The following is a 27,656-nucleotide window of genomic DNA, read 5'->3' as shown; positions in this document are numbered from 1 at the left end:
TAAGAAGTATAACGTTCTGTAACATTAGCTACATTATAGCATTCATAATAAACGGATCATAAAATAATTACGTATGTGGTAATTTGCATAAATAGCACAACAGATCTAAACATTGGGTATAGCCAGGTGAAAATGTCTTGTTGACATATAACAGTAAAAGACTTAATGTAAAGGTCTGAATGGAACCCATTTAGGCTACCCATGAGCATTAATACATAGAGGCAGGAAGAAGTGCTTTAAACCAGTATTGAGTGTATTAAACCAGTAGCCTATTATTATTACAGAGATGGGGTTTGGGGCTGAGTCCGTGGGACTGTTTCTGGGGGATGAGTCTGAGGGAAGAACAAGGGTAAGGAGAATGCAGAAGACAAAAGGTAGGTAAAATAAAAAAGTGAACCCCCAGAAACCCCACGGACCCAGCCCCAAACCCCATCTCTGCAATAATAGGCTAATTAATAAATGCTGGTTTAAAGCACTTCTTCCTGCCTCTATGTATTAATGCTCATGGGTAGCCTATGGGTTCCATTCAGACCTTTACATTAAGTCTTTTACTGTTTTATGTCAACAAGACATTTTCAGCTGGCTATACCCAATGTTTAGATCTGTTGTGCTATTTATGCAAATTACCACATACGTAATCAGATTATGCTCCGTTTGCCCATGTTAACAAACCGTACGACACCGTTCTCTCTACACAGACTTTAAACGCGAACTTATTTTTCGTGTGTTTATACTTTTCTAGTATCACTCATTTAAATGGGAAGCTTTTTATATCTTGTATGTTATACATTTTGTACCCCTCTGTCATTGTATCCATAATTTTTATTGTTAATAAACAAATCACATCCATCCCCCTCACTTTTGAAAAGCTTGCTACGCCCCTGGTGTGGCCTATATCAGAAGATTCATCTTCATTCAGGGAATGCGTGGATATAGGTCTTTTAAATTTGGGATGTACGGTAGTTATAGGGTAAAACGTGTTTTTTTTCCTGCTATGACGGCAGCTAGTGGCAGAAGTGTGTCAATTTATGTGTCAGAGTTTCTTGCAGGGTTCTGGACCAGTCCTCAAAATTGCATTGGCTGCAGCGACACTTTTAGCTATGGAAAAATGATAAAAAGCTTAAATGTGATTACATTAGGGTTCCCAGCACCGCTGGTACTGGGATCCGCGTTGCCTTGCATACATGGGATCCCAGCCCCCTCGGGCTTTGACCCCTGTAAACATAATTCAAATGTTGATGCTGTGGAATTACTTGCGATTTATAGTAAAATTGCCTTCATTCTCACCCAGCGATTCTGCTATGGGAATATTGGTACAATCTATGACACTGATCACTTCCAGGAACCCTATGAAAGCAGTATGATGCATTTCATATGCAGTAGTAAACATCATGGGGGCTAGATTATGTAAAGATAAAGTAGTCAACTAATGTTCTTAATCTGCTATTTCATAAAAGCCCTCTTTAATGGACTGCACGGGCAAGTTCCCTGGGAACACAACAGATGTTTCCAGTATTGTGTGGCAGACCGTGTTCTTGCTTAGGTTTTCTGCATCACCCACCCAGCACACGTGAAACTACCCATAGCAAAAAAACTAATGCTTTGCATATAGTCTGTGAAACTGTAAGGGCATGGCTTTGATGTGTCGCATAGGCTACATACAGCTCAATAAGCTGACAAAGATATGTAATTTGGGTATTGTCAGCCTCTAAATGTTTGTTTTAGCTTTTCTGAGCGCACCTCTCACTATCTGCGCACCGAGCTCCACCGGGTCTTCTAAAAATGGTGACGCCATTATCAATCAAGTATTGATTGGTCAGTAGGCGGTGCTTTTATACCGGTTGATCTCTAATCTCAAACATAACCTGCTCCCGAGCAGGTTAGGTGTTCAGCATAAGTTACCATCATGATGCAACCCTGTAACAAGTGGCCCACCGTCGTGATAGACAAAACCCTGGGTTGTACTTGAAGTTACCTCGGTCACCCCCAATCTTGCTTCGTAGTATGGCCTCTGTGTATCTGAACAAAGTTAAACCAGTAAAAGTGTAAAATGTACAGGGTACCCCCAACTTACCTTCAGTTCCTCAACCTCCAACCACATACAAGTTTAAAGTTTAAACACAAATCAGCCACAGCTCAGCCAACAGAAAGTTCAGAGCGTAAACTCTCTTCAGGTGTGCTCCTTTTATTGACGGTCTCAAATGCCAATTGGCCACCTCAAGACCTGAGGGAACCAATGCCCTGCATTACCAGCTGGACGGGTCGAAACCAATCATCCTTTCCACACTTGGAGAGTAAAAAGAGGCTGTTTTGCATACTATATTAGCAGTGCATACTAATTTGGACAAATGTAGCATTTAGAATGCATAATGGCAAAATCTGCAGTATGCCAAAAATACTCGGATGTCGAATGCCTCGCACTTCTCTATCACGCCTACTGTATCCCACAATGCTAATTGCCACAACAATCACAACAACCGCGGTTTGCCATTGTGGCCAACAACTGGAAACGTTTTGCAATTTCCGTCTGCTGTCACATCACTACATTCACTTCTCAGACCTTTATGCAAGAAATCAACGTCTAGAGCTTGAATATGGGCAGTTTTATAAAAATTGATTGCAAATTTGCTCCAGTGTTGTCAATCTTTCAATGTTTTTTTATATTACAGTCTCCCCTAATTAAATATCTTGTTTGTCTTATGTCACCATGAGCTGTTAGAATAAATGGGTTAAGGGGTGGGGGAGCTAAAGCATGCAGCATCTTATAAAGTAAACAAAAAAAATTCTAAGCTCAATTAGTTATATTTTTCATTTGCATTAGTGGTGTGAGTTTGTGAGTTTTATTTTTTTCTTCAGTGCTTTTACGAGCTTGATCAAAGGCTCCACCTGGCCTAGCATACTGGAGAATAAAACAATTTAACTGTTTCTTACTACATACTACTGATTAACACAGTATGCAGTAGGTACTGTATACTGCATGCTGCATTGGTATGTAGTATGTTGTTGGCAATTTTGAAAATGGCCAGAGTGGGAAAGAGAAAGAAAAAGAGGAGACATAAATGCATACAACAGGCACTTTGCTACTCTGCCTGGCACAGAACATATGTATTTGCTTCTCATTTGATTACCTAAACTAGTAGGGATTGTTTAAGAGGTTAAGTTATTTTGGGTGATGGGACAGGAGGCAGTGGGCCTGAGGATATATCATTCATGTTAAGGGCAGTGTCATCAGTGATCTGCATGAGCATGAGAGGGTTGATGGGCTCAAAATGTAGAAAATATTCACATCTTCATCTTCCTCCAGCATCGTGTGTGGTGCAGAACGCCTCTGGTAATATAAGTGACTTTATGACTGGAAACACCACTGGTGTCTGTCTGGGTCAGGGATGTCAGTTCGGCTGGAACTTCACAGAATGCATCGTGTCACAGTCTTGTCAAGATGGCCTGGCCAACACTCAAAAGGTACCACTCAATCCTTCTGCCTATCATGGAATAAAAATATGATAACCTTTCTTTATCCAAAATTTACTGGGTTTGTAAAATGAGCCAGTTTTCCTGCCTCAGGAAGAAGTGGCTACGAGGAACTTAAGTTTGTAAGTACAGCCTACTTTGGATGTATCCTGAGCTAAACCGGTTGTAACTAGCTATGTTCACACCGCAAGTCTTAATGCTTAATTCCGATTTTTTTGATCAGATCTGATTTTTTTGTTTGGCTGTTCACATTACCTTTTAAAATGTGGCCAATATCAGATTCCAGTGTGAACTGTTTGTGGTTTTGAACTGACCTGCATGCGCAAAAGAACAATAACAATGACATCAGACGCAGCATGTTGTTCCACTAAAGTTACGGAGGTATGGAGGAAGTAAGCATTTTCGCTTTTATTTCAAAATGTTTGTGATATGGCAGCCGTAACATTAATGAGCAGGTGCTGAGGAGAAAAGAATGAAGAGAAAGAGAGCTGAATTGGCTATTTTGGCCTTTTGCAGGGTTATGACTGCAAATTCACTACAGAGGTCTGTGTGACCGGATGACCGATTTGCATGTTGGACCGCTACAGGCCTCCACCCTTGCCTTGCCCAGGCATAGTTCACCATCTTTCAGGGCCTATCGCACGCGCTCACGCTCCACCTCCCCGACAGTGCGGGCAAGACGGGTCAGTGATGCGCCCGACCCCGAGGAGCCAATATCCCACCTCAGCCAGCGCGCACCGGCCCTCACTTTTATTGCACCACGGGGTAACCCTCTGACTTGCGCGTGCAGGTAGACTCCTTGGTCCGTGTTTCAGGATGGGTGGGTTGTCGACATCGCCGCAGACCCCTGATGCCTTTTACATGAGCCGATCCCCACCCTGGCACGGCGACACGGTTGGGGTGCACTGAGGACAGTCCGCCCCGGTTGACAGCCGCACTGGGTGCAGGGGCCCCCGTCCCGAGTTATTGACGTAAAAGTTACATCAAATCCGCCTTAGTTGTTCACACTGCGGCCGCATTGAAAAGAATCTGACCTGGGTCTGATTCAGGACCACATATGGAAGTGGCCTGGGCCACTTTTGCCTGCTGTCTGAACGTAGCCACTGTGTCACGAGCCAAAGTATTGGCAAGGGTTTCTTGTAGCAACCAACGTAATAGCACCTTTCATGAAACCCAAGGACCCTTTACACAAGAACAGGGGGACAATAAGTAAATAGTTGGCAAAAATAAATAAAACCTGGTAAATTTCATGTAACTTTAGGCTACTAACAGACAAGCACGTCTCACGTTTTAAGTTAGGTAGCACTTTATATTACAGATCGGTAATAAGATGGCAGGTTTGTCGGTTGCAAGGGAAAGTATATATTAATAAATAACTAAAGTAAAACTTGGAGGAGCAGTTTGGTCACTAAAATGAGAATAGCTGGTCCACATTAAAGCCAGCCCACCTTAAAGGTCTTATGGCATGCTTTTTTGATGCTTTTATATAGGCCTTAGTGGTCCCCTAATACTGTATCTGAAGTCTCTTTCCCAAAATTTTGCCTTGGAGCAGAATTACAGCCACTAGAGCCAGTCCCACAATGAGTTTTTCCTTAGGATGTGCCATTTCTGTGTCTGTAGCTTTAAATGCTATTGAGGAGGAGAGAGGGGGGCTAGGTGGAAGGTTGGGGTGTGTCCTTGACCAACTGCCATGCTTCGCTGGTTTGCAAGCCATGATGTCTCTCTCTTTCTCATGGGCGGGCCAAATTATCTGGGCGGGCAAAGCAGAGATAGGGGAAGTAACCTTTCCCCTTATAACAACATAAGGGGAAGATTCCAGATTGGCCCATCTGAAGTTTCACTTTCTGAAAAGCGTAGCAGGATACCCAGTGCTCAGTTTACACCTATCGCCATTTCTATCCACTGGGGAACCATATCCAGGCTGGGGGAACTCATATTAATGTTAAAAAACCTCATAAAGTGACATTTTCATGCTATGGGACCTTTAAGTCAGTGAGCCTGTAATGAAGTTGTTGCTAGCTCCGTGGCTTAACTTTTTAGGTAGCAAGCAAGACACTGGAACTTGGCTTGCGTCTTGAGGAGTTGTAGCATAAATTCACTAACAGCGACAGATAAACTAGACAGACTGGACTGCTAAGTTCACAGGCAGAGCTATAACGTTACTGCTATTTCATACTCATTGACACACACACAGTCTCTCTTTTTTAATATCTATCCACCGTACACTTGCCAATGTGACGGATTAAAATTGTGGATGGTATAGCCAAGGAAAAAAGAAATCTGCATCGGCTGCTCCTCACTCTGTCAGTTGGGTCCTGCAGTCTGAACATTCCATCCAATACAGACTAATATCTAAACTAAAAATGTCAGAAGGGCATTTTTTTAAAGCCTCAAACAAGGTTGAATATTTTAAAACGTATTAATGAGATTTGAAAGTTGAACACTACCCTGAATGTATGAAAGATGTGGAACATTTTAAATGTGTGTCATATTTGAACATTCTGTCCATCCACTTTAATGGGGCAAATTTGCCAGCAAAACGTTAAATATTTCAAATTCTGAATAATCAAACTCCTCCTCCTATCATGGAGACTCTTTACTGTAGGCCGTGTTACCGTCTCTTTTCAGGATATGTCAAACAGCAGATTTACTGTTAGCCAGTGTTATTGGGATGTGCACCAAGTAGTAGGCACACTGTCAAAATTTCAGTTAATTACCATAATATAATGCTGAAACACATCCAACCTTTATGTTCCACACATTTCCCTTTGTTTCAAGGTAATACCGTACTCACTTCTTACCTGGAAACACTTCTGGTTGTGTAATAATCATGAATCAGTGCTGAAAAATGCTAAACTACCTGTTTATTTTTATTTCATGGTAATATTAGACTAAATTACACCTCCAGAGGTGTAGAGATTACCTGGAAACACTGGTAGTTTATCAGTAATAACCATAAACAACTCTACAGTCACACATTCTAATGGGTCACAGATTTCCGTGTAACACCAAAAAAGCCTATTTGAGTATCAGGTAAAAGGTAGCAGGATATTTCTTTATATCAACCTAATTGTATTTTAATTATATTTTAGAAGTTATCTGTTGTAGTTATAGCTGATACTGGGGCAGGGCCATCACAGAAAAAAAGGAAGTTAAAGCTTCAAGCAGCAATGAACGGGCCCTAGTCCCTCTCAGCATAGGGGGATGCATAATGCATAGACTAATAATAAGAAAAAGAAAGTAAGAAAGAGAAAAGAAAAATATTTGAATTTCATAGGGCCTGGATGTTGGTGCTCGGGCCCTATTTAGAATTTCAAAATGGCCTTCGCCCCAGACAACGTTTGCGCTCATGCCCTAATAATCACAAGCGATTTCAATAGAGCCTTCGGCAACCAATGTTATCGGTGCTTGGGCCTTAATGAAAAAAAAAGAAGAAACGTTTGAATTTCAATAGGGCCTTCGCCCCAGACGATGTTGGTGCTCGAGCCCTAAAATCTTTTCACTGTTAGCCTTATTTGCTGTTACGAGTATTTATAATCATCATATGGAAATTGAAACGTTTCAGAAACATTTAAAAGTTCCTCATAGCTACTTTAATTCACAAGTTTTATATGAAATGATAATGTAAATATCTTTATGACTTTTCCAACTAGGTAATGGGCCAACTATCAGGTTGGTACTACCTCATCATTATTGGTGCCTTTGCAGCCACCTTGTCGTCTGCTCTTGGCTACCTCGTCTCTGCTCCTAAAATCTTTCAGGTGACAAACAACAGCCACACTCTGATGTTAATCTGCCTGTGACATCTATTTTTTTCTGGCTCAGCGGATGTACATTGTTAAGATAAAGCTTTGTGATGAATTTAGACACAAGGTTTTCAAGAATGTATTAAATTGTTGAACTGCCAGACCATGACCACAATGACAGAAAAGACAAGAGTCGAATCCGAGACATTACTAAAATTATTATTATTGCTTTATGTGATACTGGCAAAACTGTGATATTTATCTTTCAAAAGGGGCAACATCATAATAAAAACATAATACATTTGTAAAAGTTATTAAATGCTTCATATCTATACTAACGTATTTATAAATGTAGCCAAATCTAACATGATGCACATATTAATACATTTCTACTCTCTGCTTTATCTGCCAGTGTTTGTGCAGAGACAATATATACCCATACATTGGAATCTTTGCCAAGGGCTATGGGAAAAATGATGAGCCACTCCGGGCCTATGTGCTCTCCTTCATCATTGCTGTGGCCTTCACTCTCATTGGTGGGGGTGATCTAATGCTGCACTTTGTAATTATCTTTATAGCTCTTGATTTGTTGTCAATGATTGATTATTCTCTCTTGTATCGTTACAGGTAACCTGGACACCATTGCAATCTTGAACTCGAGCTTATTCATGTGTGTCTACACCCTCATCAACTTTAGTTGCTTTCACGCTTCATTCACAAACGCTCCAGGTGAGTTAACTGTTTGTCATTGCCTTCTAAAGCGACTGATTTGAGCTTTTCTGTCTGGCCACTGCTATGGCTAAGGTTTAGGGTTACGGAAACATTGCGTTCGAAGCTAAAAGAAAACCCAAAGCAAACTGTGGCCTCCTGCTTCAGTCACTTTGCTGACTCATCCATGCTCCTCCCAGTGGCCTCCTGCTTCAGTCACTTTGCTGACTCATCAATGCTCCTCCCAGCCTCCCTTATAAGATGTTTTTATTTAGTATAATTTTACCCGTGTGTCTCCCCTTTAGGGCTCAGTCTATAGACTCTAAGATACTATAGAAATATAAGATTTTGTTATGTTTTACAATTGTTTTAAGTGGACCCACAATGCAGACACATTCATTTCAAAAGAGAGAATGATTGAGCAACAAGAAAAACTCACAGACAAAATACCAAGGTGTTACCACTGTAGGTTTCACAACAAACTGAAAGGACTGGCTTTAAACAGGTATATGGAAATCAGAGAAATGGACCGCAGGTGTGAGGAGCAGCAGGTGTGTGGAGTTGGAGTTGATGAGTAGGATGTAGGGCCGCCCCGCCCAGCCTAAGACACGCACTGACAGACAGGGGAAAACAAACATACAACAGCAATTGAGAGGGGAAACACAGGGGAACAAGGGTAGATGGACAAAGTACTGCAGATCCTGACAGAACCCCCCTCAATGGGAGCCTCCAGGCGACCCACTGGGTTTGTCAAAATTGTTCATTGTCCATAACCCTCCCAGTCCACCAAGTACTGAAGCCCCGTTCCCCGGCGCTGCACATCTAGCAAGCCGTGAACAGATAAGGCAGGGAGGTCATCAATGAGCCTGGCGAGTCGTGGAAGACACAGATCACTTGAATGAACAGGCTGGGAGAAATGGAAAGTGGTATGAAACTTCATACTTTTGGGGAGTTTTAATCTGACTGCAGAGGGATTTATGACCTTGTCAATGACAAAAGGGCAGCAGCTTCCTGGATTCTGGAGGATAACCAGTCTGTTCATATTGTGGGGCCAGGCTTCTGTGCAGATTGGCAGACTGTTGGTTGTTGTCACAAGTCCAAAGCAAAGCTCCCCAGGTTTTCAGATCTTTTTGCACCATTGGATGTGATGATGGACTGAGGGGATGCCAGCTCAACCTCCTGGCTTTTTCAAAAATGTTTCAAATTGTTTCGTTTCAGCTTCTTCTACAGATTGTAAACACATCTTTTCTTTCAGGTGTCTTCCCACAGGCCTTTTCAACAACTCCACCTTTTCTTGTGACCAAACTGTTTTTTATGCCTTCCAGTCGGGTTTTCAACCACACCACAGCACTGAGATGGCACCTGTTAAAGTCTTTAATGACATCCACTTAAACACAGATAGTGGCAAAACTTCAGTCTAAGTATTACTTGATCTCAGTGCTACATTTAACACAATCAACCATGACATATTATTGGACTGATTGGAAGACTGGGTAGGACTTTCTGGCACAGTACTAAAACTACTACTACTACTTAAAGTGCCCATATTATGAATCTGGGATTTGGGGTGTTATTTTGTGTCTCTGGTGCTTCCACATGCATACAAACTTGAGAAAAACCCATCCATGCTGTTTTGAGTTAGATACGGGTTTCTGAATGTGTCCTGCCTTCAGTCTCCGGGTGAGCTGTTCAAAATCTGCACGGTTTTCTACGTCAGTAGCCAAGACAAGGTGGCTAACCGCTAGCACAACAAACACAAGTTCACCATAATCTACAAAAGAACTACTTACATGTCCCTGTTCTGCAGGTATTCCATGCTAAATTGGAAGTGTGCCCTCGTTTAGAAGAAGTCTCCCGGCTAATCCTGCCTTGTAAGTGATCGAAGTTGTTTTGACAGTTAACTAGGTAATATGATCCTTACCTAGCTACTGCGCATGTGCGACTGCCAACAAAGATGGTAAAAAAAAGAGCTGTCTCACTCTATATCTAAAACAGAGAGGAGCTGCAGCAATGTTCAGTACAACAAAAATATGGTGTTTTTTGAAAATGAAACCATGTAAACCTATTCTGGTACAACCTCAAAATACAATTATGAACCTGAAAATGAGCATAATATGTCTGCTTTAAAGAATAGGGACTACTTTGTGTCTATAGGTAATTATGCCTCTGAGCATACAAATATGATGTGCGGTGTTCCCCAAGGCTCCATTCTGGGGTTTGACATCTACATGCTTCCAATGGCTCAGATAATGGAAAACAACAAAATAAGTTATCATAGTTACGCGCACAACACACAAATTGGCATAAATGTATCGCCAGGGGACTATAGTCCAATACAAAAACTGAGTAAATGCATTGAACAAATTAAGGACCAGATGTGCCAGAACTTTTTTTTAATTAAATGACAAAAAAATTTAGGTGGTTGTTTTTGGAGCAATTAAACTAGGAACTATTAAAAGTGAGAGCTCAGCTTCAAACGACAATGTTAAAAACAAAAGACAAAGCCAGAAATGTTGGTGTAGTCATGGACTCAGACCTGAATTTCAACAGCCACATTAAGATAATTACAAAGTCAGCTTATTATCACTTTAACCCTTGTAATGTGTTAGAAAGCTGCACACATTTTTTTGTGTTAGGGGGTCAAATTTGACCTGTGATTTAACTCCAAGCCCAATATACTCATAAAACAATGATTATCATCCAATATTGTTTTTCACCTCATAGTTAACTTATTATGTATTCATTTACATGTAAACACTCTTTCTAATGTTATTTTTTCTTTGATCTTAAAATATACCACCCATTTTACCCTTTACAAATGTTGTAGGGGTGTGTGTGTGTGTGTTTGTGGTGTGGTTGGGGACCTTTGAGCTAAATTTCATCTACAAAGCAGCCCACAACTGTTAATATTCTCTGCCGGGTCATATTTGACCCGTAACACCACATATGTTACTTTTTTTTACAATTTACTAAAATTTTCAAACCATCTTTTCTTGTGTTAGAATAGCCATGTCTGGGGAAATCTTGAAGCCTTGTTCCAAGTAAATGGTAGTTTATACACATCTGAACTTGAAAACGAGTAAAAATTGACCCTAACACAATATAAGAATATATCATGGGTTAATGGACTTACACTACCAGTCAGAAACCCCAATTTTTTTAGTTTTTTATTGAAATTTTAGCAGTTCAAGTCCAATGAATAGCTTGAAATGTAACAAAGGTAAGTGGTGAACTGCCTGAGGTTAAAAAAAGTAAGGTTACCCAAAACTGAAAAATAATGTACATTTCAGAATTTTACAAAAAGGCCTTTTTCAGGGAACAAGAAATGGGTTAACAATATAAAACTGTTCTGCAGCAATGGAGGTTGATCAAGCTTTGAAAGTTGGTGCTACCCACAGGTGTTACAACTTGTCTGGATTACTTACAACCCCCTCTGTTTGTATAAAAGTATTGTTGGAACACACTTTGGTACCATACACTCGTGAGCTTTATTTGAACAGTATTGTACTGCAGAAAGTAGTGTATTGCTATAAAAATGGCAGGATATGGGCAATTAACAATGGAAGAGAGACAGGCCATCATAACACTTAAGAATGTTGGTCTTTCCTACAGAGAAATTGCAAAGAAAGTCAAGGTATCAGTGAGTACAGTTTTCTTCACCATCGAAAGGCACTTGGAAACTGGGGGAAACTCTGACAGGAAGAGGTCTGGTAGACCCAAAGCCACAACAGAATCAGAAGACAAGTTTCTGAGAGTCAACAGCTAGCGTGATAGGCGGCTCACAGGACAACAGCTTCAAGCACAGCTTAATATTGGTCATAATAAGCAAGTCTCAGTTTCAACTGTAAAGAGAAGACTTCGTGCTGCAGGTTTGATAGGTTGAGTTGCAGCAAGAAAGCCATTGCTAAGACGTCAGAATAAGAAAAAGAGGCTTGCCTGGGCCAAAAGACACTGCCAATGGACTACTTAAGACTGGGAGAATTTGTTATGGACTGATGAATTTATCACGCAGGATTTTTGTATGCCGTTGAGTAGGCGAAAGGATGGTTCCTCAGTGTGTGACATCAACTGTCAAACATGGAGGAGGAAACATGATGGTCTGGGGCTGTTTTCCTGGATCCAGGGTCGGTTATTTGTACAGAGTGAAAGGCACCCTGAACCAAAAGATCAGCAAGATAATGACCAAGCTATGCCAGAACTACCGTAGCAAAAAACATGGAGTGGCCAGCACAGTCACCACACTTAAACCCCATTGAGCTGGTTTGGGATGAACTGGACAGAAAAGTGAAAGCAAAGCAACGTACAATTGCCACACATTTATGGGAACTTCTGCAACAGAACTTCTGCTTCAGTAGACTTGACTACGGTAACGGTGTCTTTACAGGTCTCCCTAAAAAAATCTATCAGACAGCTGCAGCTGATTCAGAACCCTGCTGCTTGAGTCCTCACTAAGACCAAGAAAGTGAATTACATCACTCCATTTCTGAAGTCTTGGCATTGGCTTCCTGTCCCTCAAAGATTTGATTTAAAAATACTTTTGTTGGTTTATAAGTCACTAAAGGCCAAAGGGCCAAAATATATTTCTGATCTGCTGCTACACTATGTACCACCCAGACCTTTCAGGTTGTCTGGGATAGGTCTGCTTTCTGTCCCCAGAGTCAGAACTAAACAGGGGGAAGCAGCGTTCAGTTTTTATGCTGGAACAAACTCCCAGAAAACTGCAGGTCCATCGCAACTCTGTTGTTTTAAATCAAGGCTGAAGACCTTTCTTTTTGATGCTGCCTTGCTTTAAATAATTGTTAATTTCTTAAACTGCACTGTAACTTTTATTCTCATATTTTATCTGTTTTTAATTTTTTTATTGTTTTGAACTGCTCGTTAATGTTTTATGTAAAGCACTTTGAATTGCCCGGTTGCTGACATGTGCTATACAAATAAGGCTGCCTTGTCTTGCCTGGCTCTCTTCTTCCTGTCTGCCCATATCGGGTGCTCCTGATCCTCATTGTCAATGTGGCCTCACAGTGTCACAATGTGGACCCTGTCAATAAGAAAGGCTGGGAGACGGGGATCGCTCTCTGAGATTGAAGCAGCCTTTGACCACTGTGTCTTATTCTGTTGCGTTCTTTCTTATGTGTTTATTTCTTTTGAAGATGGAGGTCTGGCTTTGTTAGTTTCGTCACTATTCTGGAGTTCTGGGTCCAATGGCCCTTGGTCGGTTGGCCCAGGTTTCTTCCCTTCTTTTGTTCTTTTTGGCCAGACCTCCATACTCCCATAGTTTTGGTTAAATCACTGATAGTTAATGTGTGATTTTTTTTTAAATTTACTTTAGCTAATCCTCAGGTTTGGGGTTCTTCAATGTGTGGATTATGTTTAAGTAACCAAGGGTGAGCCCGAACCAAGGGATTGTCAGGAGATATAGGAGCCAGACTGTAACCAATGCAAAGTCATTACATGTCAAGAAACAGACATTTGCCCTCTGGCTGCCATATTGGACAGAGGTGTGGATATGTAAGATTAAAGGTTATGTGTTATTTCACCTGAAAGTCATCTATTTTTTCATCGTCACCCCCCTTTAGGTTGGAGGCCGCAGTTTATTTACTACAATAAATGGGTATCTTTTGTTGGAGCATTGGTCTCTTTCATACTGATGTTCCTATTTAGCTGGTGGGCTGGTCTCATCACTTTGATCGTCTACATCCTCCTGTATCTATACATCTACTACAAAAAGCCAAGTAAGTCCAAAAGAAAGAATATGTTTTGAAATGCAACTATGTTCTGATGAGAATAGCCTGGCCTACATTAATGAATGGAACAGAACAAGTCAGAACAGTGTGATTTCACCTCACATGTGTGTGTTTTGATATCCACAGATGTGAACTGGGGTTCATCAATCCAGGCAGGTTCATACAACATGGCTTTGTCAGCCTCTGTCGCTCTATCTGGTGTAGAGGATCATGTCAAAAATTTTAGGTGAGTGACCCAAAGCCTTGGTTATATCATGCATCAATATTCCTAATAAGCATATAGACTTCTCTCTATAGTATTTGTCCAATACATGTTTAACTACAAATTGATCTCATACTTAAAAAAAGTAGTGTGTTAACATTTTATGTGTTCCTTCAGACCGCAATGTCTGGTCCTAACTGGGCCACCAACTCAGCGACCAGCCCTGGTGGACTTTGTTGACTCCTTTACCAAACACGCAAGCCTCATGATCTGTGGCGACATAATTATGGTTAGTTATTTAATCTCAAAAGTTTTGTTAGCGAAAGGAAAATAAGAGAGATGATTCATATCCTTGTAGGAGAAAACTACCCAATCCTCCTTACAGTAGCTTTTCATCAGACATGTTTTACTGGTCGTATTCAATGTTTTCATTTTGCTTTTATGTCTTTTATTGAACCTCCTTGTCCTTTATGGACCAGGACAGACAGACTCAGCCACAGGATGCCACAGATCGGTTGGTAAATTGGATGAACAAGAGGAAGGTGCGCTCCTTTTATTCTCCTTTCACTGCTGACAGCCTCAGAGTTGGAGCTCGACATTTGCTACAGGTAAAACATCTGCATGTGTTTATCTGTGGGAAATAACTATGGCTTCAATCATATTAACAACATTTGCTGGGGATTAATCTGGCTTTAGATTCTGTTTTAAGATGACAACCTGTTAAACACAATTTATGCTGTCTTATCCTTGCAATTTTGGCTTTTTTCATATTTGTATCTTTTCTCACATAGTACAGTATTTCTACATACTTTATGTTTTTCTTTCTATTTTATGAAACGTTAAATATAATTTATCTTCTCATTTAACATTTTCTCAAGGCTTCTGGTCTTGGCAAGCTGAAGCCCAACACTCTGGTCCTGGGCTTCAAGTCAAACTGGAGGGACAGTTCTCCTGAAAGCATTGATGATTATATCAACACCATAACGTGAGTTTAGTTAAAGAAAAGATAAAAAAAACTGTGTTGACTTTTCGGTTTTAGTGTCATTGAAGGATTAAACAGCTCTCTACAGTCTGAGGAAAATTGCACATTTTAAAAATTCATTGCTGTCTCTATAGGTGCTTACAGGTGCTGTAAGAATAACATATCATTATTTTTTATCATCATTACTACTTTATAACTTATATTTTAACTTCCTTTTCTTCTCTTTTCTCTAGCGATACCTTCGACTACAAATACGGTCTATGTATCTTGAGGATGATGGAAGGATTGGATACCTCTGACGAGTTTGATTTTGAAGGTTAGAAGACTTCATAACCCTTTTGTCTTTAGTTTATCTGTGTGATTTCCTACAACATGACATATTTGAATAATATTGAATACAAAATGGTTAAGGATGCAATGTCTGTCTTCCAGTAAACCAGGGTTTTCAGCCTGATGAATCTGTTGAAAAAGAGGACCAGCAATCTTCTGAGGGTGAACCCGGTGAGCACACATATACAGTACATTGGAATACAATATTTTGAGGACATTGTAAATACTTTTGATACTAAGTAATGTTACAAATTACTTTCGATACTAATTAATAAGTAAAGTAATATTATTACTTTTTTAAGGAGTAATAAATAAAGAGTAACATATTACACTTCCTGAGAAACTTGCCCAACACTTCTTCCCGCGGCTTTACAGTGCTTTTTAGAGAGTTTAAGCTCATTTCTTAGCTGTCCGATCACACATTTACTGGGTTCTCTCTCACAGCTCCCATAGTGTCATTTTTGGCTGCAGCGGGCAGCTGTTTTAAGAGAAAATGCTCAAAAGAGCCACTGTACACCTGAGTGTACAGGCTGGTTAACATTGTGGAGCCTCTAGCAGCTAAGAAGCCAGATATTTCTCTTAGGAGTTGGTAAAGAACAAAAACAGAGCTAAAAGCGCCACCACTTCGTAACTATATTACAGTATTTTCTTATATTTGGACACATTAGAGTGCATTTTTGCTTCCTAATACTACTCTAGACTACTAATTATAACTAGTAATTATAAATATTGCCCCGCCTCTCAATCTTCCTTCTTTTGCAGTTCCAGCTGACAATTTGACCAATGAAGGCGATAGTGGTGAGATGGAGACAGTGTTTCAGGATGACCAGGGGAAGAAGACCATTGACATCTACTGGATAGCAGATGATGGAGGTTAGAACTGTTGTAACCAGCCCAATACACTAGTTTTTTGCTGATGACTTCTTGGTTATCTGTGATAATCAATATAATTATAATATATTATTAAATGGGTTAACTGGGGACTTCTGGAGGAGGCCCTTTCCGACAGATCTTCAACTCACACTGCCGGCGGAACTTTTCTGGCATCCGTCTGGAGGTTGAGGGCATTGAACCTGTGATCTCAGGGTCTTAGGTGCCTTAAGGGGTGGTAACCCTCAACATTGTGGCGGACACCAATGGTCAGGGAATAATAGGATAGTTTTACTACAATAATGGTCGGTGGACACAAGGAGGAGCCACCTCTATGTCTGACAGTATGGGCTGGATACATCCATCTATCCATCCATCCATGGATACAGAGGCATGCAAAAAAATATACATTTTCATAGATCATCTTTCTTAGTTGCAGTATTTCTCTTTCTTCTCTTTTAAGGTCTGACTCTGCTGGTGCCTTACCTGCTCACCAGGAGGAAACGCTGGAGCCGCTGTAAGGTCAGAGTCTTCATCGTAGGAGAGGAACAAAACATGGAGAAAAGCCGTAACGAGTATGTATTCTCTTATTTTACCTTCTGGGATAAGTGAGTAATAATGAAAAATAATATGTTTTTAGTGAGCACAGGATAGCTTCCCATCCTGGTGCACATCAAGAACGGTAAAATAAAAAAAGGTCTTGGTCCTGCCCCTTTAATTTTTTCACTTTTCCTGAGCTACAGAATTGATTCTCAATGCACAAATTTGAAATTAAACATTAATAGTCCATGTTCATTCAAGTGATGTTGGAAAAATAAGAAGGGATTTGGTAAGAATGCAAACATACAATTATGAACTGTTTTCCCATGCAAAACTCCATATATATATAAATATATATATATATATATATATATATATATATATATATATATATATATATATATATATATATATATATATATATATACATACATACATACATACATACTGTACATACATACATACATACATACATATAGCAGAAAATTTATTTATTTCATACAGAAATATTCAGATTTCTTTAAAATTCAGATTTCATGGACACTGTTGTGTTGCCATATAAAATGCATTATGGTAATGCATTATGGTCTGAGGAAACTGATGTGCTGAGACTTTGACTGTTATTTCTTTTAGGATGCTTGCTCTTCTGAAACGGTTTCGTTTGGATTTTAACAACGTTACAGTCATGACGGACTGCGAGAAGCATCCACAGGCCAAGAAGTATGTCCGGGATAACTCTGCATTCACTGACAACATATACTGAAATAGGAACAGTTGTACTGAAAAAGGAAGGGCTCTAAGAACAGGCTTTCATGTTCAATGTTTATGTATAGCTTTATTTTGAACAAACAAAACATTAAAGCCACTATGTGCAGTACTTTTTTACTCATGGCGCCGCAAGTTATACTTTCCAGGGTCTAGCCATACAGAGAACTATTGTAATCGTAAAGATTATTAGGGATCCAAGCCCGAGGGGGCTAGGAACTATTGTTTTTCTTTGTCCTTCTTCACACACTGACTTCTGTCCTTTTTTCTTTCTAATGCTGCTTTTAAGCCTTGATAGGTTTGTGGACACTGTCGCCCCGTTCAGGCTATATGATGAACCGCAGGAAGGTGTCTCAGTCTCTCAAAACGCCCCATGGAAAATATCAGACAGAGAGTTTGAGGCCTTCAAACTTAAGGTGTGTGTGTGTGTGTGTGTGTGTGTGTGTGTGTGTGTGTGTGTGTGTGTGTGTGTGTGTGTGTGTGTGTGTGTGTGTGTGTGTGTGTGTGTGTGTGTGTGTGTGTGTGTGTGTGTGTGTGTGTGTGTGTGTGTGTGTGTGTGTGTGTGTGTGTGTGTGTGTGTGTGTGTGTGTGTAAACATAATTAATGTCTAACAACATGCTGTCCATGTTAATGCCATTCACTGTCAATAAACTCGGTCAAACGTCTTCCTTCCCAGTCTGTGGCAAAAGTGAGACTGAATGAAATCATCCGGAGGAATTCAAAACGGGCTGCTCTCGTGGTTGTGTGAGTACGCAGTTTACATTATCACTTCAGGTTAATGAAAATATTAAAGCAAGGCAGTTTCCCTAAAAGACAGTGGTCAGTGTTTTTTAAACTTTTTTAATATTTTTGGGATGCTCCACCTCTTTGTTTTTAAGGGAAGTGATTAAAACTAAAAAGTAGTAGTAGTAGGAGTAGTCTTTAATAATTTATAGCATTTCTTAATCAAATTTAACTTCTCTTATGAAGACATCGTTTATATTCTTGTAACTAACTGTGTTTTACATTATTGCCATTTATTAGCCTGTTTTTAACAAGCATCCACTGGGTGCCCATAGGAGGAGTTACAGTGGTTGAAAAGTATGTTGATAAACAATTATATGTTAACCCTACATTCTAGTGTGTTATACACAATTTAGTAAATGTTTATATAGTGTGTATAAATGCTGAAGCATTAAGATTTATCTTGATGGGAGAGATTAGGTCTCTTTAGGTTCACTGCAAACCCCAGCGTGCACACATTTTACTGTACATATTTTCCCCGTAAGTCAAGTAAGAACAGTCTCTGTTCTTGTCATGTAGTTTTGTTATGTTCATGTAAATTTTATGCTTTTTCCAGGAGCCTTCCTGTGCCACACAGCGACTGCACTAGTGCTCTGTACATGGCCTGGTTGGATACTCTGACCTGTGGCCTCCACTGCCCTGTGGTGCTGATACGAGGAAACCAGGAGGATGTGCTCACTTTCTACTGCCAGTGAATGAATAAATGGTCTTACAGGGATGGACACTAAATTAAGCCACAGAAACCTAACAGTAAAGGGTTAAAAAGTATTATTAAATAATATTAACTATAACTAATATTTGAACATAAAGAAAATGAGCGGAATTTACAGAGTAACAGCAAAAAAACACCGGCTTGTAGCATCCATGTCGGCCTGCGCGGTCTAGCAATCATTTCGGCGTCTACTATATTTCTTGCGTGTAAAAATGAAACACTACGTTCATGGTGATTTTGGCTGTCTTGACTTCTCACAGTGAGACACGTAATCAGGCACACGGAGAGAGAGACGGACGGACCGACAGAGTGACAGAGAGAGAGAGAGAGAGAGAGGTAGGAACCAACCTATGCAAGGCAATGCGGTTCCCAGTACCAGCAGAGCTGGGAACTCTATGGAAATCGCTCAGGTTTTTATTAGGGGTCCAAGCCTGAGGGGGCTGGGGTCCGTGTTTGCAAGGCAACGCGGTATATGCAAAATCACAATATATGCAAAACCTAGTTTTTCTAACTCCTCTTAGATCAAGAGTCCTATCTACATGATGATTAGCATGTATAATCTATGGACCCTCGTGACAAAAAATTATCAAAGGAATTTTGTATGGAAGTTATAGTAAAAAGACTTCCTGTAGGTTGCAGTCAAAACAGAGTTGCATAACTTGTGAATAATTAATCAGATTTCCTGCATCTGCTAAATACATCCCGTTCACAACTGCTTGCCGTTCTAGTTATTATTCTTCCTTCAATAAAACTCATACTGCAGCCTACACTGTACTGTACTTACGCAAGTGAAACTTTCAGGGGTGGTACAGACTGTGACACGTAACTCAGGCACCAAATGGTACCACAGCCATTTCTGCCTAGATTGTTATCAAAGTAAAATCGCAATTTATCGTAAACCTAAATTTTTTTAACCCTCCTTCCCCGATCTGCACAAAACTTGGCACATAGCATTTCCAGATGAAGCTGACAAATATATATCAAAAGAATTTTGGTAGCTTTTAAAGATGCTACGAACAATATTTATATATATATATATAATATATAATATATATAATTTGTAGTTAGCAACCATAACGCAAAACTTTACATATCTCGGCCAAATTAAATGCTATCAACACAAAACTTAAAGCAACACTATGTAACTTTTTGCCCTACAGGTTGTCTCATTGGAATAGTGTTGCTTTAAGATCCTCATTTGGCATGACCCTCAAATGCACTGGAACAAATTTTGCGAATATTGGCCACTAGGGGCGTTAGTGAATGCCTCATCCAATTTTTACGAGAGAGAGAGAGTGAGAGGGAGATTGAGAGAGAGACAGAGAGAGAGTGAGAGAGAGGGCTTTGTGACCGTCGTGTGGAAATAACACGTCTGGTATGAATGGCCAGGCGCGATCCGGGACGCATCTACACTTTGCGGGCTATATGCTATGTTAAACGCCCGGTGTGTTTTCGCTGTAAGAGCTCTTAGAGGCAGGGATGGAAGATAACACCATGTAGTTACTTACATCACTCTCATCAATATCATCTTTAGAATAGTCTATATCGACGACGTTTCATGCCGCCGGATATTTCGTCAATGGCCAGATGTCCTTCACTTGATGTTGATTTTTTAGGGCTATGGTTAACCGCTCCTCAAATCTTTGCAGGGTAAATCGAGACAGATAGCTAGAATCAGTCCAATATGAGTTTTCTGTTGCACGACTAAAACAACTTTTGAACACGTTCCACCAAAATAAGTTCCTTCATGAGGCTATTTTTGCAGCGGCTCCATTATTGCGTCAGGTGCTCAGCGCCGCCCAAAACAATTGTGATTGGTTTAAAGAAATGCCAATAAACCAGAGCACATTTTCTCCTATCCCAGAGTTTTGTGTGGACAGTGCTGTGGAGGAAGGTCTGGCAATATGAGACTATCTTCTAATCTTAGTCAGCGCCCCTGGCCAAAGGCTGCCGGTAAAAGCAAAGAAGCACCCAGACCCAAACACTACCTTGTGGGCGAACACCTTATATTGGTGAAAAGTGATCCTGATTAATCAGAACAAAATCTGGGAGGATGCCTTATATTACTGCAGAGAGCACCAGTGTGACCTGGTCTCCATCACCAACCTCGACCAGCAGAGATGGGTCCAAGAGAGAGCCAAGAAGGCCGACAGTCCCTATGTCTGGCTGGGACCGCGCTACACCTGCACTCTGCAGTTCTAGTTCTGGGTCAGTGACGAGGTGGTCTGCTATAAGAACTGGGACTCGCATAAGACGGATAATGATTGTGACATGTCTGGAGTCATGGACAGAGGAGGACAACATAAGTGGTTCAAAAAGACTGACAATGAGGAGTTTAATTAGATCTGTTCTAAGTAAAAACCCTTTACTTACTGGTAGCTGGCGTTTTAATTATTGTTTTCACTTTGTTTGCAGTTGTGTGACGTTGACACTAGTGAATGGCATTCTGGCAAATGTAGGAATTACAACCTAAGAGGGAGAGATATGAAATAACTAACAGACTTTCTAACAGCAGATTTTAAATTGAGGGAAGATTACTGAGGATTACAGGTTTTTCTATTTCCTGATTCGCCTAAATGATCACTAATTTTTATTTTCTGAGGTAGTTATATTTTTTCTATATGATTCAAAACTTGTATCTTTCACCTATATTTATGGCAGGAAAAGGAAGAAATACACCAATTCACAGTATAGAGGTTTGATTTTGCTTTCCCGCGTTCAACATGGAACATTTTTGGTGAATATCTGGTGATGGTGAGATTATGTAAAATGTGTGCATGCCATTTTAAAAGTTTAATGTAAACAAATAATTGCTTAATAAACTGTTAAACTACAAATTGGTTTCAGTGCTTATTTTAACCCAAATCATACTTTCCCTACACCTAACCAAGGATTAACCATAGAGTTGTCTCATCATCAAACTGGCTTGTAGGGTATGGATAAATGATCAGATCAGAAAATATGTTGTCCAAGAGCAGTTACAAAACTGCTGATGCTGCTTATTACATGAACTGATCAATTTCTGTTTTTATTTTTATTTTACAAGGTAAGGCCGAACAGACACTGGATGTTCAGATTAGCAACATTAAATGCTTTTAAATGCATGTGCAAGAAAATTAAGTATATGTAATTCATTAATTTTATTAACTACCCAACTTTGTAGACTTAAATGAGCGGCTTCACATGCTGTACTGCATTATTCCAGCAGGGAGTCCACACGTTTGACCTCTGACACCACGGCCAAACATTTTCATTGGTCTTTTAAAGTTTTCAGAGAGTTATATAACGGAGGATGCATGATCAATGCACTTTAATATTCTGTTGTGTGGATGTATTGAGATTATTATTATTTTTTATTTTTCCTATTAGAAAGAAAAGCTTTGCATTCACTTTTCAGTCACAGAATACACTACAAGCTATGTTTTCTAAACAGTTTGTGGCAAGAGTCTTCTGTTTAGGTCAAATTGACAAATGCCACAGCTATCACAATGTGATGTGATTATTGTCTGTTGTGCTGAGGCGTCATAGTAGGAAAAGCATAGTAGGAAAAGCACAACTGAAATTGATAACCTTAACAATGGCTCAATTCCATCAAGTGTCCCAGTAAGCTATTTCAGTGAGTCAGAATGAACAATACCAGGGCCTCTTCTAAGTGGAATGCAGCCATCATTAATGGTTTTGAATACACCTGTGCTTTTCCTACTATGACATGTCAACATGTCTGCCATGAAAAAGGTATATTAACACCAGAGTTTGCAATTAACACAGTCACTCTGTGACCTGAGAGTAGTCTAGATGTTGCTCTGTGGACTTGTACAGATGCCTCTTTATGGAGGAAATGTACTGCCCTCAAGTGGAAAGAACAGATTGGAGAGCATGGACAGGGTTTTTCTATGGAAATTAATTTAGACTAAGTGCTACGCTCACTTCTTTCCTCAATCTACCTTTAATGAAGAACATCGATTCCTGTTGTGTGGGGCAAGAAACACAAGCGTTTGGACAATCATTCAGACCTCAATAATTTGTTCGGTGAGTGCATTCTAAGTGATAGACATGACCACCAAAATGACAATAATAACAAATTATAATTGTCTATTGCGGTGGGAGAGATATTACTCTCTTAAATGGACTTTTAGAAAGTACCATATGTTTCTATAAAATATACCTTATTACAGCAGGTATTTTGACTTATGAAATTAGTATATAGTAATAGTAGTAACATATTAGTTATAATTATTGATGATAAACGATCTAGTCTAATGTCCCAGTAAGCCATAAACAGTATGACAGTGAGCCAGTGTGCACAACACAAGGACCTTGAAAGGACATAAATGGAATTCATCATTCATTTTATTACAGTATTTACACCTGGGCTGTTCCTATGTGACATGTCAAAATGTCTTCTGTGAAAAAGCAACACAAGTGTCTTTATATAGCACTACTGTAACTTAATCCTGTTCTCCTCATGTTGTCTTTTCTAGTAGACACATGTTAAATTAATGTACAAGCCTCTTTATCAGTATCAGAAACTTTCCCTTTGTGGTGTGAAAACATTCTGCAAGGAACCTTTTTCCACCTCTGGCGTTATGTCAGTGACACAGCCTGTGTCGTAAAAACGAAAGTTCTCGTTTCCTGGAACAACTGAAAATCCTCGAAACCCAAAAGCGTCTGGAAACTCTGGACCTCTTGGAACATCTGGCACGCCTGCCTCGACCATCGTGTGCTCGATCCCACTTAGCAGAAGGACAAAAAGAAAAAGCCTTCCTCTCAGTCACAATCACCTTTCACCTCATTGTTGGTTGTTGGGGGAGTTGGCCTGCACCTTGAAGAATCGACCCATTCTACTCTCCCCTCAACCTTAAGTACGGTGGCCGAAAGGGGGAAACGCAAGTAAATTAAGTAAGCATGCAAATAGACAAAACACAAGCAAATTAAGAAAACATCTTCATTAATTTGACAACACATGCGCATACACAACCAAATACATAATTGCGTTGCAAATAAAAAATGCTGCAAAAAGAAAAGCACACAAACCCCGAAAACAAATGCAACAAAAAAACACTGCATCCAGATTACAATACGGAAGTTCTCCAGGCTTCTAGAGGGAGCACATAGTGGAATAGCTTGTCTTTGACCCCACTGGGAGAGAGAGAGAGAGAGAGAGAGAGCCAGGACCATTCTGAGTTCAATCTCAAAACGGTCCCTCGATCCCTGTTTAGTAAACCAGCCAATTTACCGTGGGATTTATCATACTGAATAAATCCCACCCGCACATATACACACAAAACTGCTTTACTAACTCCATTGTGCTGTCAGTAAGACATCTGCTGAAAACGTTATTGTATTCATTAGCATGATTGCCGTACTGTTTAGTGCAAAAACATCCAAAACACTAAAGTACGACCAGACGCAAGCTTTTATTTTGAAAAGTCAAAGCTCAAGGATGGCACCAGCCGGGAGGTCATGAGGAGGGAGCATAGACTTTATATTATTAATATATTATGTTATAGATAATAATAATGATATGAATTTAATATACAGTCTTTGGACGGGAGTTCATGAGATGGGAGTTCTCTTTTTACTCCAGGCTGCAGTCATACCCGACTCTATTTAAAAGGCAGAGCGCTCTATCACCGTGGGGTCAAATATCAAGTTGTGTAATCTGGATGCAGCGTTTATTTTGTTGCATTTTCTTTCGGGTTTTATGTGCTTTTCTTTTTGCATCGTTTTTTATTTGCAGCACGTTTTTTTATTAGTTTGGGTAGTGTGTATTTGCAGCCCGTTTGCTGAATGCTGAGCATGTGTTGTCAAATTAATGAAGATGTTTTCTTAATTTGCTTGTGTTTGTCTATTTGCATGTGTTGCAGGGCGTTTTCCCCTGTCGGCCACCGTACTTAAGGGTTGCCTTGTTGGCTGCATCACCTGGTATGGACCTTTCTACCTTGGATAAAGACAACTATATATATATAGATATTTGATAGTATAAAGTATAGTATAAATTAACTCACCTGAGATTTGACACCTGTAAATGAAGACTTCGTCCTGTAGTTGCATTAATTGCACTTTGAATAGAATACAGAACATAAGGCTATGTGTCAACCCATTTCAGGCCTGTTGTCATCATGGTTTTCGGTCAACCATTAATCCAAAACAACTAATGATTTCCTAATTTTATTCAGAAATTAGGTATAATTTCATGTAAACGAGGTCTGTTGACCATACATGGAAAAATAAGTGTAAAACTAGTTGTGATGAGTTGGAATGAAGTTGGAAAAGAAGTAACACAGAATTGAGTGATTAAGTATAATTGTCTATGCTTTTTAAACAGGTCACTTTTTATCTGGGAAGATTATTGGCTGCCATTGAAAATAATAATATGGTTTCAGTATCATGACTAATCACTAACATATACCAGTCAGTGATAATCGATAGACATAAATTCATTTGATCTTAACTATAATGAAAATAATTCATAATTTATCCTTATTTTACTCCAAAAATTAGGTATTATTTCATGTAAATTAAGTTTATTCACCATAAAATCCAAAAATAAGTATAAAACTAGAGGTAATGAGTTGGAATGAAGTTGTCTAGAAGGTGCAAAATAGAATTGGGTCATAATTTTTTATGTTTTCAACACAGTATCCTGACTATACTGTGACTTATACCAGTCTGTGATAACCCATCAACATATGTTCCTGTTGATCTCAAATGTTAGTCAAAATAATTCATAATTTTAGTTTTTTTGAACTCAGAAATTAGGTATAATTTTATATAGATGAGGTTCTTTGACCATATATTACAAAAATAAGTGTAAAACTAGTGGTAATAGGTTGGAAAGAAGTTGGCTGAGAAGATGTAACAAAGAATTGGGTGATAATTTATACTTCATGCTTTATAAACTGGCAAAACAGACAGGGTCAATTTTGACCCGGGAGGACAACAAGTGCATGTTTGACGGGAAGACAACACAAAGGCTAATGTGCATGTTGTAAAGTGGGTAATCATCAGTCCACAACAGAAGAAGAACAAAAAGGCAAATCTAGCAATAAGCAAACAGGGACACAAACGCAAGTTTGCAGTGTCCTTAACACCAAATCTTATTTGAAGCAAATAGGGGAAGCCAGGAAGGGCTAGACAGACTAGACATGAGAAGAGCTAGAAAAGATTCCAAAAGTAAGAAGCAGAAAGATTAAAAACGAATGGGGGACAGAGAAACAACTATGGAGGATATATTTATTCAAAATTAAAATTGAAAGTCCAACGAGAAAACAAAAAGGTATCAAATTAAAAAGGTTATTACTTTACTACGCTACTAGTAATAATCAGGCCGTAATTTAATTTAAAATAGAGAAAGGAAACTGAAAAAGCCAATTTGAATTGTAAAATAATAATTTAAAAAATGTAAAGTGACAATGTAAAAAGTGAAAGGCAAAGCTTAAATATAAATGCTCAAACTGAAATCTTAAATTGAAAGATGGCATTGAAAATCACAACGGAAATAAGAATAGAGAAACACCAAAAACTTGACAAAGCTTAAATAAATAAATACTTTATTTTTATTATTTTTATTTATTATTATTAAAATCTCAAATAGAAAAAAAAAGCATTTTATTTTAGCCTTTGCAACTTTAATTTTCAATTTGAAATGTTATCTTTTGAATTTTACATTTGGCAATTGACCCTTGACATTTTAAGATTCACCTTTTCCATTTTGATTTAATGTTTGGCATTTCAAACCTGTATTTAACTGAGGAGGCGTGGCCCAGGGTTAGGGTTAGGCTGGTAGGAGGTTTTGAAACGGAAAGGGTGCAGAGGCACCTTATGGACAGCAGGGGGCGCTGACTGCTGGGGAGCACACTGTCTGCAACCTGAAAACTGTGACAACAGAGCAGGGTGAGGGAGCAGGGTTGTAGGGAGGCGTTATTATGGATCCCATGTAACTTCTAGGCAAGTCCCTCCTACAAAACAGCTCGATTGGTTGGGGTTAGGCATTGACCTCGAGTGGTTAAGGTTAGGATAGCCGATTGGTATGGGGATAGGACCTGAACAAATCGGGTTACATTACCTTGCGTAAGCATGGACGCCTGGCCAATAGTAGTGTGTGTAATAACGCTGTAGGGAGGACTGTTATGTATAAGGCAATGGCTTCAACTTGGTAAACATTTTCTTACATGTCTGTGCATGTGGCTCACACACAAAATCACTAGGGTGTTTCCAGGCTATTTAGGTGCAATACTGCAGATGAAAAAGTATGTCTACTAATCCCATTCTGATGCTGCAGCACCATCAGATCTCCTCTCATCTCATAAACATCTTTTATTTCAAAGGGTCTACATCATATACCTGCAATTTCTGTGGAACTCCTTTTTAATGGCTCTTACTGGTTTGTGTCCAGGGAACACTACAAAAAGAGCGAGTCACATTCTTCTGACGGCGCTTTGCAAGTGGCTTTCTTACTGCTCTGCATCAACAATGTTGTAAAGAAAACTGCTGTTTGCAAGAAAAACGATACCGCTCAAATAGGAAGTAATCTGAATATTAAAATGTCAGGGTTTCAATATCATCCCCCAACATATAACACCCTGTGAAGTAAAAAAGAAGTGGGCCTAAAGCAGCTTCTTCATCAACGGGATCGTCGACAAAAGGAAATGCTATGTTTTTAGAAAAAAAACGCCTAACATAGTTAATAAACCAACGCCATTTTTTTTATTCATGCCAATAAACTCTGCTAAAATGCACCTGATACAGACTGAATGAATGAATGAGGAAGTGAATGAGGGCTGTGTCAGCAGGCTGGGTT

At 39.5% G+C, this 27,656-nt stretch overlaps 1 protein-coding gene across 1 annotated transcript in view; it reads left to right on the top strand.

Moving 5' to 3' along the window:
• LOC114545380 (solute carrier family 12 member 3-like) overlaps positions 1-21,629 on the top strand; it is a 37,122-nt gene extending 15,493 nt beyond the window's left edge. Inside the window, exons 11-27 of the mRNA XM_028563652.1 lie at positions 3,305-3,462; positions 7,125-7,232; positions 7,630-7,753; positions 7,845-7,946; positions 13,502-13,657; positions 13,796-13,895; positions 14,049-14,155; positions 14,340-14,479; positions 14,750-14,856; positions 15,087-15,169; positions 15,286-15,354; positions 15,946-16,056; positions 16,517-16,628; positions 17,227-17,313; positions 17,648-17,774; positions 18,035-18,102; positions 18,698-21,629. Of these exons, the coding sequence (XP_028419453.1) occupies positions 3,305-3,462; positions 7,125-7,232; positions 7,630-7,753; positions 7,845-7,946; positions 13,502-13,657; positions 13,796-13,895; positions 14,049-14,155; positions 14,340-14,479; positions 14,750-14,856; positions 15,087-15,169; positions 15,286-15,354; positions 15,946-16,056; positions 16,517-16,628; positions 17,227-17,313; positions 17,648-17,774; positions 18,035-18,102; positions 18,698-18,836 (1,898 nt within the window). The 3' untranslated portion in view covers positions 18,837-21,629. The remainder of the gene's footprint in view (positions 1-3,304; positions 3,463-7,124; positions 7,233-7,629; positions 7,754-7,844; positions 7,947-13,501; positions 13,658-13,795; positions 13,896-14,048; positions 14,156-14,339; positions 14,480-14,749; positions 14,857-15,086; positions 15,170-15,285; positions 15,355-15,945; positions 16,057-16,516; positions 16,629-17,226; positions 17,314-17,647; positions 17,775-18,034; positions 18,103-18,697) is intronic.
• Positions 21,630-27,656: the final 6,027 nt, after the last annotated feature.

Source organism: Perca flavescens, chromosome 19 (genome assembly GCF_004354835.1).
Source record: "Perca flavescens isolate YP-PL-M2 chromosome 19, PFLA_1.0, whole genome shotgun sequence".
NCBI classification, from domain to species: Eukaryota; Metazoa; Chordata; class Actinopteri; order Perciformes; family Percidae; genus Perca; species Perca flavescens.
Note: the sequence above shows the minus strand (reverse complement) of the source record. Positions and strands in the feature narration are given on the sequence as shown.